At 45.5% G+C, this 15,239-nt stretch overlaps 1 protein-coding gene across 5 annotated transcripts in view; it reads left to right on the forward strand.

Moving 5' to 3' along the window:
* LOC117353437 overlaps positions 1–15,239 on the forward strand; it is a 117,877-nt gene that overhangs the window by 20,950 nt on the left and 81,688 nt on the right. For all 5 annotated transcript variants that reach the window (XM_033929369.1, XM_033929371.1, XM_033929368.1 and 2 more), the window contains exon 2: positions 13,247–13,317. In XM_033929369.1, the coding sequence (XP_033785260.1) occupies positions 13,247–13,317 (71 nt within the window). The remainder of the gene's footprint in view (positions 1–13,246; positions 13,318–15,239) is intronic.

Below are 15,239 nucleotides of genomic sequence, written 5' to 3' on the forward strand. Positions count from 1 at the left end.
AGTGATAACAGGGGAAGTGGCAGCTGGTGAATGTGAGATTTATGCTGTGAAAGAGGGCATGTAGCTTGGAAGTAAATGATGGGGGGGCAGTGGAGGCCCCGGAAGAAACACATTACCATTCCTTATCGACCTGCTAGACAAGTTTAGATAAACAAATTGTGCCTCCAACCAGCACGCAAAGACAGAGGACACTGATTTCCAGTGACAATAGCACCATTATAAGCAGTGAGACAGCCTTTAAATTTGTCAGTATTCTCTCCCTTCAGCAGATAGTGGCATTGTGAACTGGTGCAGCAGGATTCTGATCATATGAATGACTTCCTGGAATACAGACTGAGGTTTGTGGCCCTGAACTGGAGACAGGCTTGGTCTGAGCATTCATTCTCTAAACATATCTTATCATTAACATTACATTGTTCAAATGGCATACATAGTCACAATTGACTGGCAATCTCCACACATTACTTTCAGACTTTTTTTACACACATTTTGACGTGCTTATTTTTCATTTGATATCATTAATTGAATGATTTTTCATGTTTATTTCAGCTAAGATCTGATTTACTGTTATACTGATTTATACCATACCATATTGTTTCTTGTACCCTGCAAATGGGAATCATTGCGGCTTACATAAGATTGATAAGGCTAGAGCATAGACATTATGAATCATAGCAAGACTATAAATTGAAGATAGGAGGAGGTCTGACATAAGCAGGTCGGGAGGCAGTTCCAAATTTTGGGGCCTTGAAACTCAAAGGTGGATTCAAAGAGTGATTTCCTCTGAACTTGATGTGGAGAGGTAAGAGGTAATGTATAGTGTTAAGTCATTCTTGAGTTATAAAAGGAGTGTGAAATTTGGATGGCTGAAGTTTAGCCCAGTCGAGCTTTCTCCATATATAGATCTGTGAACATGCAATTTTAAATTGAATTCTATATTTGACTGGCAGCCAGTGTAGTTCTATCAGCAGGAGACTGGCCCTCTCAAATAAGGCTTTACAGAAAATCAGTCTAGCCACTGTTCTAGAGTAGCCGCAGCCTCTGAAGTCTCTTTTTTTTGTGATGTCGGGTATGTTTATATGATGCTTATTTGTATTTGATATATTGCTTGTACATAAGTATTCAGCGGTTTACAAAAACTAGAACATTAGGCACATTAACTTCCCTTATTGTCCCAAATGGGCTCACAATCTAACTAAATTGCATAGGAAAAAATATTATTTGAATAAAAGATAAAGGGAAAAAAACCAGAATATTGGAACATTGAATCTAGTAAAATAAGTAAAAGTATACTGCACATATTCGAATATAAGACGATCCGAATATAAGTCGAGGTATGCTTTCCCCCCAAAAGGAGGAAAAAAGTTGACTCAAATATAAGCTGGGGTGGGTTAATATTCATGAGCCCTGCCCTGCCAGGCTCTGCACCCAGCCCCCTCACACCCTGCCCTGCCAGGCTCTCCACCCTGTTCCCCCTCCTTCCCTGCCAGGCTTTTCACCCTGTCTCACCTCCCTGCCTTATACTCTGTCCCTCCTCCTGATGTCCTGTAGGCCTCCACCAAGCCTGCCTTATGATGTGGTGATCCAGTGGTAGGCCGGGACAATAAGATTCAGAAGATTCACCTTGAGCTCCCAACCAGGCTGCTTCCCCCTCCCTTCCCTCCATCTGCCCCTTCTACTAACCTTCCCTCAACACATGCTACCCGCTTCTCTTTCTCAGAGATCACTCAGGAGGAAACTACACATCTCTCATCTTCTAAACCCACTACCTGCTCTGCTGATCCAATTCCCACTCATCCAATTCTCACCCTCTGTCATATCCTCAACCTATCGTTCTCCACTGCATCTGTCCCTGATGCCTTCAAACACCCCTCAAGAAACCCTCACTGGACCCCACATGTCCCCCCAACTATCGCCCCATCTCCCTCCTCCCCTTCTTATCCAAGTTACTTGAACGTGCTGTTCATTGCCATTGCCTGGACTTCCTCTCTTCTCTTGATATTCTGGATCCTCTTCAGTCAGGCTTTTGCCTACTGCATTACACAGAATCTGCCCTTACTAAAGTTTCCAATTACCTGTTCTTGGCCAGATCCAAGGGCCTCTACTCTATCCTCATCCTTCTCGATCTGTCTGCCACCTTTGATACTGTTGAGCATTACCTACTCCTTGATACGCTGTCCTTGCTGGGATTCCAGGATTCTGTCCTCCTGGTTTTCTTCCTATCTCTCCCATTGCACCTTCAGGGTATGCAATGGTGGTTCCTCCTCCACAGCCTTCCCGCTATCGATTGGTGTACGTCAAGGCTCTGTCTTGGGACTGCTCCTTTTCTCAATCTATACTTGCACTCTTGGAGCACTAATCTCCTCCCACAGTTTCCAAATCACCTTTATGCTGCACCAAATATCTCTAAGGAAACCCAGACTAGGGTTCCAAGTTTCCAAGTTTAATAATATATTTGATTGATCGCTTTATCAATTTCAAAGCGATTAACACATGTTTATGTTCAAATCTATTTTTATTAAGTGAATAAGAAAGCAACAAATAACAACTACCACACTGAAAAGGGCTAAGCTTCCAAAAATGCCCAAATCCGTGCAGTATTAAGTCGTACAAAGCCAACAACCCCCCAACCCCACCCTCCCCCCCCAAAAACAGCCCCTCCCCCCACCCCCAACAAACAGAAGCCAAAAGACGTAACTTTCAAACACTGAAGGCCCGTGTTCTGGTGGCCCCCAGCTGACCCAAGGAATCACCCATCCCTCCCTGAACAACCCTAAAGAAGAACTAAGAAAAAGAGGAAAAAGAAAACAACAAAAAAAAAAAAAAAAAAAGAAGAGGGAGCGGTGCCCGAACCCATGAGACGCCTAGAGCCTCAGCCCAGCTAAACCAGAGGATTCAACAGGAGACTACGCCCTCTAGGAGTTAAGGAGTCCAAATAAACTCCCCAGACAAGCAAAAAATGGCGTCGGCGACGAGGGTGGCCAACAGCCTCGCGGGCCTCCCACCTAGCCAAATTATGCACCAGCGCTCTCCAGGACCAAAAAGAGGGAGGCTCCGAGACAGTCCAAGATTTCAGAATGCATTTGCGAGCAAGGAGACACACCTTACGACACCAAAGGCTACCCCCTCTAGGAAGACCGCGAAAGGCCCCAGGAAGATCAAGAACCAGCTGCTCTACAGTACCCACAATAGCCCTCACAAATAACCCACGGAAATATCGAGCAATAGCCCTCCAAAAAACCTGTATAGTCCAACAATCCCAAAAAGAGTGAGCTAATGTATTGGGGGCCCTGCCACATTTCAAGCACAAAGGGGAGTCAATACCTCCCATTTTATGCAACTGGACTTGAGTAAGATAGGCCCTATAAATCACTCTAACATAACACTCACGATACTCCGCCCCCGTAATCAGAGAAGGGACCCCACGCACCGCACGCAAAACATCCCAAGCACCAAGATCTAGGCCAAGTTCTCGACCCCAGCTTCGCCTAAGCTGCGACACATCCTTAGTATCCATAAGCTCCAACAAGGCCCTATATAATGCCGACACCGAAGTAAAAGCCACTTTCACCCCATCAAAGAAAACCCGAAGCCGCACCCCCAGCGGGAAAGCAAGGCGATCCTGCGGAAGGGAAAGAATATAATGCTTAACCTGCCAATAGGCAAAAATATCTCCCCAACCCCCACCCAATCGATCCCTCAAAGCGTCCAAAGGCTGCAGACCGCCCTCCTCCGTCAACAAATGTTCCAAAAGATGAAAGCCTCGGGCCGCCCAGTCGTGAAAAGCCCGGCTATCCCGGCCGGGCGCAAAGGCCAAATTCCCCCGAAGGGGAAGTTGATTCGACACCCTCGGGTCCCCACCCAGTCTGCCGACCAGGCTCTCCCACACAGCACGCATAGACTTCAACGAAACACACGCACGGAACTCCGGGGGAAGATCCGTAGCGGGCAAGTGTAAGAGACTGTTCAAGGTATGAGGAGCATAGAAGGCCCGTTCAAAATCCAACGGAGTATACTGATGTTCATCCAGGAGCCAGTCTTTCAAATGGCGCAGCAAACAGGCCTCATTATAAAGGCCAAAATCCGGAAGTCCCAGACCTCCCTGTCGCCAACCTCCCACCAAATAAGATAAACGAACCTTCGGTTTGCGCGAATTCCAACAAAAACGGGACAGCAAACGATATAAACCGTTGACATCCTTTTTCAACAAACGAAGCGGCAACGTCTGCATCACATACAGCCAGCGCGGAAAAATCACCATGCGAACCAAAGAGATGCGGCCCAACAGGGTCAGAGGGAGGCCCTCCCAGGCCTCCAGCTGGACCTTAGTATCAGCCAAAAGCTTGGGAATATTAAGCGAATAAAGCTGAGACGTGGAAACCGAAATGTTGACCCCCAAATATCGAAAGGAGCCCTGGGCCCAGCGTAAAGGAAAAGAGGCACCCCACCGAACCTGCAGTGCCTGTGAGGACGGCAAGGCCTCAGATTTAAGCAAATTCAAACGGAAGCCTGCATAATCCCCATACTCTCTCATGGTCTCCAAAAGAGCCTGCAAAGAAGAAGAAGGGTCCGACAGGAAAGCCAGGAGATCGTCCGCAAAAGCAGCCACCTTAAAGCTCTGATCCCCCAACTGAGTCCCCCTAATAGTCGGATTCGAATAGATGTCCCGAAGGAGGGGGTCAAGCGTCAACACGAACAACAAAGGGGATAGCGGACATCCCTGGCGAGTTCCCGTATGAATCTCAAACAACGATGAACGGCACCCATTTACCCACATAGAAGCCTGTGGAGAAGCATATAATGCCCGTAGCGCTGAAACGAAACGACCCCCGAACCCATATTTAGCCAAAGTAGCAAACAAAAAATCCCAACGGACGCGATCGAACGCCTTCTCAGCATCAAAACTAATAAGAAGAGAAGGCGCCGCAACTCTCGAAGCATACTCCAAAGAAATCAAAATTCTGCGCAGGTTCTTAGCCACCGATCGGCCCTTAACAAAACCCACCTGAGACTCATGGAGAAGAAGCGGCAACACCCGTGCCAATCGGTTAGCCAATATCCTTGCCAGCAGCTTAACATCAAAATTAAGTAGCGAAATAGGTCTATAGGATTCTGGCAGAGTAGGGTCCCTTCCGGGCTTCGGAAGAACAATAATCTGCGCTACATTAAGGTGTTCAGGCATCGCCTCAGCATTGATCACCACATTAAACATATGAGCCAGTGGCGCCCCAATTTCAGATTGCAAAAGTTTATAGAATTCAGCTCTATACCCATCAACTCCAGGGGCTTTCAAGGTAGGACTCTGTGCTATAGCCAATTCCACCTCTTCCACCTCAATAGGCGCGTTCAACTGACCCGTCTGCTCCTCCGAAAGACACGGGAGATCAAGCCCCTCCAAATAGAGATCCCCAGAAAGTCCCAAATCCGGAGGTGGAGCATAAAGAGTTGCATAAAAACGGCGCATGACTTCACAGATGTCCGCATCACTAGTGACCCGCCCAGACTCTACCGTATGGAGGTGCAATATCTTCTTACGGCTCTCCCTTTGCGATATTAAACGCGCTAAAAGTTTCCCTCCCTTATTGCCGTGGACGTATAAGCGGTATTTATAGTAAGCCAAGGACTTAGTTGCCCGTTGATGCAAAAGTGCATTAACCGCCGCCTGCAAGGAAAGCAGACTCTGTCTGTTTTCCGACGTAGGACGCAAAGCAAAGGTACGCCGAGCTCTCATCATCAGGTCCGACAGACGTAACAACTCTCTATCTCTAGTCTTCCGCACCCGGCTAACATAACTAATAATCACTCCCCGCAGGACCGCCTTCGCCGCCTCCCAGTACAAAACCGGGTTCTCCTCATGCTGCTTATTATGGTATTGATAATCCTTCCACGCCCCTAGAAGATAGGGCAAAAAGTTAGGGTCCTCCTGTAACCACAGCGGATAAGCCCAATACCCAGGTGGGCGAGGCCCCCCACCCGAATCCCAATCCATCCAAACCCATGCATGATCTGAAATCGCATAAGGCCCTATCTCCACCTTACGAACCCTAGCAAAGAGCGATCGAGAAACCAGCAGATAATCGATACGAGATTGCGAAGCATGGGCGCGAGAGAGATGGGTATAGTCTCGCTCCCCCGGATGCAAGAGTCTCCAAACGTCCAAGAGATCTAGAAGGTGACACATCTGAGGAAGACCCCTAGCCTCAGTACCCTCTCCACCCCCAGATGAACGAGATCTATCCAAGGAAGCATCCCAGGCAACATTGAAGTCCCCCCCCACAATCATCGGAAGAGAAGCACGCGACAATAGTAATGCCTTCAAACGGGCGTAAAACGATTTATCATAAGCGTTGGGAGCATAGACACACCCCACCAGCATTTGAACCCCCCCAAGCACCGCCGTACAAAAAGCATAACGACCCTCAGCATCTATAGCCACCGGGGTAATCTGAGTAGCCACCGCTTTCCGAAAAAGAATAGCTACTCCCCGTTTCTTCCCAACGGCGGCCGCCGTAATACAGCGCTCCACCCAACCCCGTCTCAATTTAGCGTGTTCTAAGTCAGTAAGGTGTGTCTCCTGCAACATAGCAATATCCGCTCGCTGTCTCTGCAAATTTTGTAAAATTTTTGCCCGCTTAACAGGCGAGTTAATGCCTCCAACATTCCAAGTAAGAATTTTCACCATTTAACTGACATAAAAATGGAACAGATACAGTGTAAAAGTGATGAAGAAGAGTAGGCTGCCAAGATGCTGCCCCAGCCTACAGCATCCAGCAGTAAACAAGACAAGACCCCAGGGCCTCCCGGAATCAGGCACCGCAAAAACAAACAAAAGAAAAAACACCACACTAAAACCACCCCACGAAACAATAATCAAACCCCCTCCGCCCCACCCCACCCCCACTCTTCCCACCCCCGGACTGTTCCCCAACCCCACCTCCAAACCCATCCCAGAAACCCCCCAAGAAAGACTTTCCCCGAAGGAAAAGTAGATCACTTTTGACGCCCACTCCCTCCCCAACCCCTATCACCATAGAAGCCGCAACTGCCCAACACCCAAACCCAGCAGGAATTACCAACAAAGCCCAAAGGAACCCCCCAAGGCAAGGGCCAAAAGACCAACAAGCCCCAGCTCTGCCAGACATCCAACGATAACAAGCAGGAACTAATCCCAACCCAATCGGAACCCCCAGCTCTCTCCACATTCATCCTAGGTGAACCCAGGCCGACCCCCCCCACCCCACTGCGCATCACCCGCACCCAGTGTAACCTATAACCAAACCCCCCCAAAACACACCAAAGGAGCCCCAATAGAACCCAAACAGCAAATCGTCCAAAGAGTCTACAAGAATGCAGCAAACAAGTAAAGTACAAATATGGACGAGAAACTCCAGGTCTCCGAAGCTCCGAAGCTCCCCATGCCCAGAGCCCATATCGAGAAGCTCAAAAACATCGGTCACAGGCCTGCGGCCGGCAAACATCGACCCACAGACTGCTGAACTCCGAACCGCTGGACTGGTCCAGGCACGGCGCTCTCCACTCCAGTAGAAAACACAAATGGCTCCAGTCATGCATATGTATGTACAAAAGCTCAGAGCACCTCCAAGCATCCAAGGACAATATCAAGAGGACAAAAAAATAAAAATAAAAATAAAATGAAAAACACAACAATGGCAACTGGGTTAGCGGTACTCTGCGGTCAACAAGCAAGCAGGTGCGCAGATCCACAGGATAACAGGTTAGCTCCTCACTCAGGCGGCCCCCCGGATGATGATATTGCACTGGTAGAGGGACCCGCCGCAGGCTCCTGGGCCAGGAAAGACTGCGCCTCCGCCACAGTGGTAAAATAAGTGGTAGTCCCATTGCTGTGGACCCGAAGTTTCGCCGGGTACAGCAAGGCGAAGCGAATATTGCGTTGTATCAGCGCCGTACACACTGGGGCAAAGGCTCTACGCTGCTGCGAAACTTTAGCAGAGTAATCCTGAAAACATAAAATTCTCTTGTTGTTATAAGTCAAATTCTGGCCCCCACGCATAGCCTGAAGAATAGCCTGCTTATGTACATAGTTCAACAGTTTAATAATCACCACCCGCGGTCTCGCCATCATGGACCGCTTAAGGCCCAGCCTATGAGCCCTTTCAATGCACAGGGGCCCCAAGCCTGGTGGCAGAGTGAGTGAGGAAGTAATCCAGGATTCCATCATGGAACGGAGATCAGACTCTGGCAACTCCTCAGGCAGGCCAACAAACCTCAGATTGCAGCGTCGCGACCGGTTCTCCAGGTCTTCCAAACGATCCTCCAAAGCTGCAAGAGTTTTAGCCTGGTTACTCAGCAGGCCCTCCGCTCCGAGCACGCGGTCATCCAGAGCCTCCACTCTCTGGTGAAAAGATGACACCTCCTGCCCCATCGTGTCCAGTTTCTCCTGCACACGCTCCAGCTTGGTATCAAGGGGGAGCAGCCGCTTTTCTAACACCAGCTCCATCGCGGCAGTCACCTCAGCAGCCACCTCCGACACCCACGCCGGGCTCCCCGTCGCCTCCGGGCTAGCCGGCGCCGCCATTTTACTGTCCCCCGCTTTCTGCTTGTCCCGGTTATTCCTCGGGGTTTTCGCCGACATCGCAGACTGTTGAACCCCGCCGGTTGCAGTCGGGTCGCTAGGCACCGGTCTGCTCGGCAACGCGGTGGCGGGCGCGGCGAAAAAGTGCCGATATAAGGGGGCTGAGCGAGGAAGCGGCAGGAGAGAACGCGGTCAGCGTCTGCCCTGCTTCATGGCGTCACGTGATACGATTAACACATGTTTAAAATTACAATATATAAAAAAGACTAACAAAAAACAAACAAACAAGACAAAATAATTAAATTACTGGACTAATTGGAAACATTAGGGTAAGTAGGGGGAGAAATTACAATATATTTGAGCAGAGTAAAAAAAACAAATAAGGGAAAACACATATGGGTGGGATAAGAGGGGAAAAGATTGAAAATTATTCTAGCAATAAAATGATTCGATTCTGAAACTTGTAAAGATATAAAAGAAAAACTGAATAAAATTAAATAATAAAAGCATCGTTAAATAAAAAAGTTTTAAGATTACTTTTGAATTTGTCCAAATTAGATTCTTCACGTAAATGGATGGGGAGAGAATTCCAGGTTTGGGGCGCTGTAACTGAAAAGATATATTGTCGACGTGTATTAATTATTTTTAATGAGGGAATTGTTAATAAGCGCTGTTTGTCTGATCTTAAAGTTCTGATAGAAGAATAAGGAATTAAGTGGGTCTCAGCCTGCCTGTCCAACATCGGCGCCTGGATGTCTCATTGCCATCTGAAATTGAATATGGCTAAAACAGCTGCTTATCTTCCTGCCTAAACCCACCGCTCCGCTTCCCTCATTCTCCATCTCTGTGGACAACACTCTCATATCTTCCTATTTTGTCTGCTCGTAATCTCAGGGTCATCTTTGACTCATCTCCTTCCTTCACTGCACAGAAACAACATATCGCTAAAACCTACTGCTTCTTCCTCTATAATATTACCAAAATCTGACCCTTCCTCTCTGAGCACACTTACCAAAACAGTCATCCACACCCTCATCACCTCACGCTTAGACTACTACAATTTTCTACTTTTAGGCCTTCCACTTAGCCATCTTGCTCCCCTCCAATCTGTCCAGAATTCGGCTGCACGACTCATATTCCAGGAAAGCCGATATACTCACGTCACCCCTCTCCTAAAGTCACTTAATTGGCTTCCCTTCGGTTTCCGAATACAATTCAAACTCTTACTTACCTACAAATGCACTCACTGAGCTGCCCCTCACTATCTCTCTTCACATATCTCCCCCTATGATTTCCCCCCCCCCCCCCCCCGTGAGCTCCGCTCAGCTGATAAGGCCCTCCTTTCTGTGCCCTTCTCTTTGGCTGCCAATTCCAGACTCCATCCCTTCTGCCTTGCTGCACCGTATGCTTGGAACAAGCTACCCAAATCCCTACAGCAGGCTCCGTATCTAGCAGTGTTCAAGACCCAGTTAAAAGCCCACCTCTTTGAGAGTGCTTTCGACTCCTAACTCCTCACAGCTTGGGTTCTGCATCCCCAACCCTATATGTCATGTCTGGAGGAGTATGTGGCGTAGTGGTTGGATCTACAGCCTCAGCACCCTGGGGTTGTGGGTTCAAACCCCGTGCTGCTCCTTGTGACCCTGGGCAAGTCACTTAATCCTCCATAACCCCAGGTACGTTAGATAGATTGTGAGCCCACCGGGACAGAGAGGGAAAATGCTTGAGTACCTGATTGTAAAAACCGCTTAGATAACCTTGATAGGCGGTATATAAAATCCTAATAAAACTTGAAACTTGATGTCTGTCTGTCCAAGTTAGATTGTAAGCTCTTCTGAGCAGGAACAGTATAAATATCAAAATCTACAGCACTGCATACGCCTTTCAGCGCTATATAGGTGACGATTAGTAGTAGTAGTAATGAATGAAACAGTACGTCACTTGTCTGTATTTCAACAGCATATGTTATGGCCAGTCCTAGTAGAGCATCATGCAGGTGTCTGGAGTAGCCTGGTGTTCAGCACAATGGACTCCAGAGAAGGGGATCCAGACCCATATCCCACTATATTTGTGGTGAAGTGTGTGAGCCCAACAAAACCCTACTGTAAAGACATAAGGGCTATTGGAGTGGTATACAGTTGGGTACAGTAGGTTTTGGACGGCTTCCATACACTGAAAGGAGGTTATGGTGAGATGTGTACCTGGAACCATTTATGTGACGTTCACTGCAGTGCCCTCTAAGGTGCCCCATTACTCTCTGCTGGAATGTCTTTGTGGCCAGTCTACTAAAAATGCTGACTCTTCCTACATCCCACTAGCTTTTCATTTGGATGTGTTTTTTTTTTGTGGGAGGGAATGGAGGAGCAGCTTAATGGTTAGAGCTGCTGCCTCAGCATGCTGAGATTGAGTTCAATTCCCACTGCAACTCCTTGTGACTCTGGGCAAGTCATTCTTACCTCTTCATTGCACCAGGTACAAAATATGTGCCTGTCTAAAAATATGTAAACTGCTGTAATTGTAGCCATACACGGAAAGACGTATATCAGGCACCATCTCCTTTACCTCTTTTTTGAAAATGGTCAAAAAAGATAGATGCAGTAAGGGTGAACACATCTAGAAAGATAATTTTTGATTAAAAAAAAAAAAGATAAGATGTTTTGCCATTTCAAAAATAGTCATTTTCTCTACCCAATTTTTGTATATATCTCACACAATGTCCAAACTCGGACTTACACATCATATTAAAAATGGCCCTCCATGCCTCCTTCCTATCTTATAAGCCCTGCAGTTGTATGGCTTTGACTTTCATATTAATTTATTTTCATATAGTATCACTCCATCTCCCTTCCTTGGTGAATATATTAAATTTAGGTATAACTAATCCCAATTATGATTCTCTGTGTACGTTGTTCCCAAGATCACCACTATATCCAAGCCAGCCTCTTCCATTACGAGGGGGTGCTGAAAAGTTCTTAGCCCAACCAACCAACTTCCTAAATTCTGAGCATTATTATGCCACTGTAGCTGAAAAGAGTGTTATCTTATTTTATTAAATGCCAATTTGCAGAAATGAAATTCTGTGTTTTGACATTGTTTCAGATCATTTGACGGAACCATATCCACATCATTCTCTTCTTGGTTTGGCCTTGAACCTTTCAGCACCCTCTCATACAATCTCTAAATCTGGAACTTTATTTTCCTTACTATAGGTATATACAACTTTTAGATATTATCAGGGACATTCAATAATTTATCTACCTCAGTTGGCAAGAAAAGAGTTTTCAAAAAATTTCTGTTTTATTTTTCAGTGTATTTCCCTGATAGCTCCATACACTTCATCTACTTTTCCTGCTCCTTTAGCTCCTTTGAAAAGAATTCTGTTTGGCCTTCAAAACAGGACATCATAGCTTCCTTGACATCTTCATCACTTGTCTACAGAGAGACTTTTAAAAAAAGTTGGAACAGGAAATAATCCGAGGGAGCCAGGATGGATGGTTCAGCTGCTAAAACCCACATTCTCAGATGGCAGCCTGTGATTGTCATGATATGTGCACTGGTGCATTGTCATGAAGAAGCAGCACACTTGCTGTGAGTTTTCCTCGTTTTTTCTCCTTGATTGACTCCCACAAAGTGATCATTGTGTTGGCATAACTCTTGCTGATTATGGTTGTCTTATGTGGCATGAACTGCAGAAGCAAAAGTCCTTCATCATCCCAGAAGAATGTTGCTATGACTTTGCCTGTAGATATTCCTGTCTTTAACTATTTTGGGATGGGGGATGACTTGTGCTTCCACTACATTGACTCCATTTTGAACTCAGGATCTCTGTGATAGACCCAAGTCTCTTCTCAAGTCACTAAATGAAAAAAAATCACTTGGTCTTCATGGAGCATCTCCAAGTTCTCCTGACAGCACTGGAGCCTCATGGCCTTCTGAAATGGTGTCAGCATTCTTGGAACCCATCTTGCACCAACCTTGGACATGCCGAACTTTTAATGAATTCTTTCCCAAACTGTACCTGCTGATATGCCCATTTCTTCTGCTATTCAGAAAACCTTAGTTCATCTAACAAAATTAAATCTTCAACTTTTTTACACATTTATGTGTAAGTTGCTTCCACAGACCATCCAATGTGAGGGTCATCTTCACTGGACTCTCTATCCCACTTAAACTGCTTACTCCAAAATTTTACTTTGTAGGATGATGGAGCAGACTCACCATAAACTGTAGTAATGCATTCATGGATCTCCTTTGGCTTTTTCCCTTCTTTTGTGAGAAATGTTATCATTCAACAGTGCTCCATATCTAACAGTTTCTTACTTGATTTGCACGAGGACTCTCCTGACATCCTGTCTCTTGGAATGTTAGACCTGCACTGAGCCGCAACTGTACATGAGTAATCTTGAGACATGTCGCAACATGCACAAACTTTCAACATGCTTGCTACTTTCTTTCATACTCAGGTGGATAAATTATTGAAAGCCCCTCGTATTTCTTTAATTTTCTATACATTTTTTAAAGTTTTTTTACATGGGGGCTTTGTTCAACTTACCTAGCAGAGAAAGGACAATTTAATTGATAAATTCTTCTAAGCCACTGATGTATGAATTTCTCAATATAGTTTATCAAGTTGATTTTTCCACTTATTTTTTAATGCATTTTATAACGATTGTTCATTTGTTTCTTTTTCACCAGGAATTCGAGGAAACCACACGTGAGTGGCACTAAGCAGACGTCCTCTGGGGGGGAACAGCTCAACAACAGGGGTATGTTTAAGGCCAGATGTTCTTTACAACACAGGTCCTTCTTTAGAAATTTAGAATATTTTTGTCTAAGAACCCAACCTAATGTGGGCTTGCTGTGATATATAAATCATTGACAGTCATCTGCATATTAATATTTATTTTGTTGCAGGTCTAGTTCAAGGGTATTAGACACTTTAGGCAAGCCTTTATGTAAGCTAACTTCAGGATCTTATTTATCCTTCTCCCTGTCCCATCCCCATCTCCATCTCCATCTTCTACAGAGATTTGGGAAATCAATATTCAGTGGCAACAGTAAGCATTTACAATAACTGCCACTAGATAAATTAGACCCAGATTTTCAGTGTCGGGCCTTATCTGGGCACTAGAGCTGAATACCGTATTTCCCCATGTATAGGCCACTCCTTTGTATAGGCTGCAGGAAATGCCAATGTAGGTTAGACTGAAGTGAATATTCTTGTATGAAGAATCAAACTCCCTTAATAACTTAAATTTGTCAAGGGATTTTTTAGAAACTGTGCTAATCCGGGTTTTCTATGACAATGTGAAGTCAGACCACACTTCAGAGGTGTTTAATTTTTGAATCTCTCTATAACTGTTCTTTCCCCTTACAGGTGTTGCATGTATCACAAACTCTGGAATGAGGTGGTATTGGATGAAGGTGAAAGGGGATAGATTCAGAAATAACCTCAGAAAATACTTTTTCATAGAAAGGATGGTGAATGATTGGAACAGTCTCCTGGTGGAGATTGTGGAGATAAAAAGGATATCAGAATTTAAGACAGCTTGGGACAAGTACATTGGATCTCTAAGAGAGAGGATGGGATAAATGATGATATGGTTAGACAAACTAGATAGTTTATCTGCCTTAATTTTTCTGTTTATATTGTGGACATGGCCCATTCTCGTCAATTTTGGGAGCTGGTAGGTAGGGAGATGGAAGGGATTTTTGTGCTCTATATATTCTTGGAATGAGCCCCATATTTGCTGGGAGTGGTTGGAATTAGAGAATGACACGGTGACAAAATTCATCACTGTTCCCGTCCCCGCGGATAACCGCAGAAAATAATCCCATGTCATTTTCTAGTGTCTATTTCAACCTCAGTCCTTCTACACCAGCATTCTTCAAAGCAAAGCTTGCAGGTCAGTGGTTGTGCCCAATTGTACTCTGATTCTTCCCTCTCTCCTTAAAGAATGATATGAAGATGGTTTCCTGCGGTTATCCACGGGGACGGTGATGAATTTTGTCACCGTGTCATTCTCTAGTTGGAATTCCTCCTCTCTGAATGTATAACTACATATGTGCTATTTAGCATCTACAACTATATACTGTATATGCTATTTAGCTAAGTTTTGGAATATGACACACATCATCTCTTCCCTCTCATGCTTTTCCTCCAAAGTATATGGGGCTCATAATCAAAATTTAAACACGTCTAAAAACCCACCCAAGGTGGTACTTGGATGACCTAAAAGACAGGTCATCCAAGTGCCGATAATCAAACTGACTTTCTGGATGTATCGCAGGACTTTTTATGCCTCTGAATGCCACTCTGTGCCCAGAGCTAAAAGGGGCATATCTGGAGGAGTGGTTAGGGCAGTATGTGAGCTTGATGGGGGCCGACTATTTAAGACGCCTGTGTGCAGCTCTACTAGGCTTTCCTATACCAGATGCTAATGTTCTGGAGACAGGTATCTACTTTTTTATTCTGATCTTTGGAGGGGTGTGAGGAGGGTCATTGAACACTGAGGGAGTGTGTATGGGTCTTTACTTTGTCTCTGTAGTGCTTATCTGGTCACTTTGGATACCTTTTTGACACTTATACCTGTTTTTACATCATCTAACTCACAACATTTAAGTTTCGTCTGGGATGTCTAGTAAAACATTTGATTATCCCTGCACATCTTGAAACTTTTGATTCCTT

The sequence above is a fragment of the Geotrypetes seraphini genome, chromosome 2 (genome assembly GCF_902459505.1).
Source record: "Geotrypetes seraphini chromosome 2, aGeoSer1.1, whole genome shotgun sequence".
Lineage (NCBI taxonomy): Eukaryota > Metazoa > Chordata > Amphibia > Gymnophiona > Dermophiidae > Geotrypetes > Geotrypetes seraphini.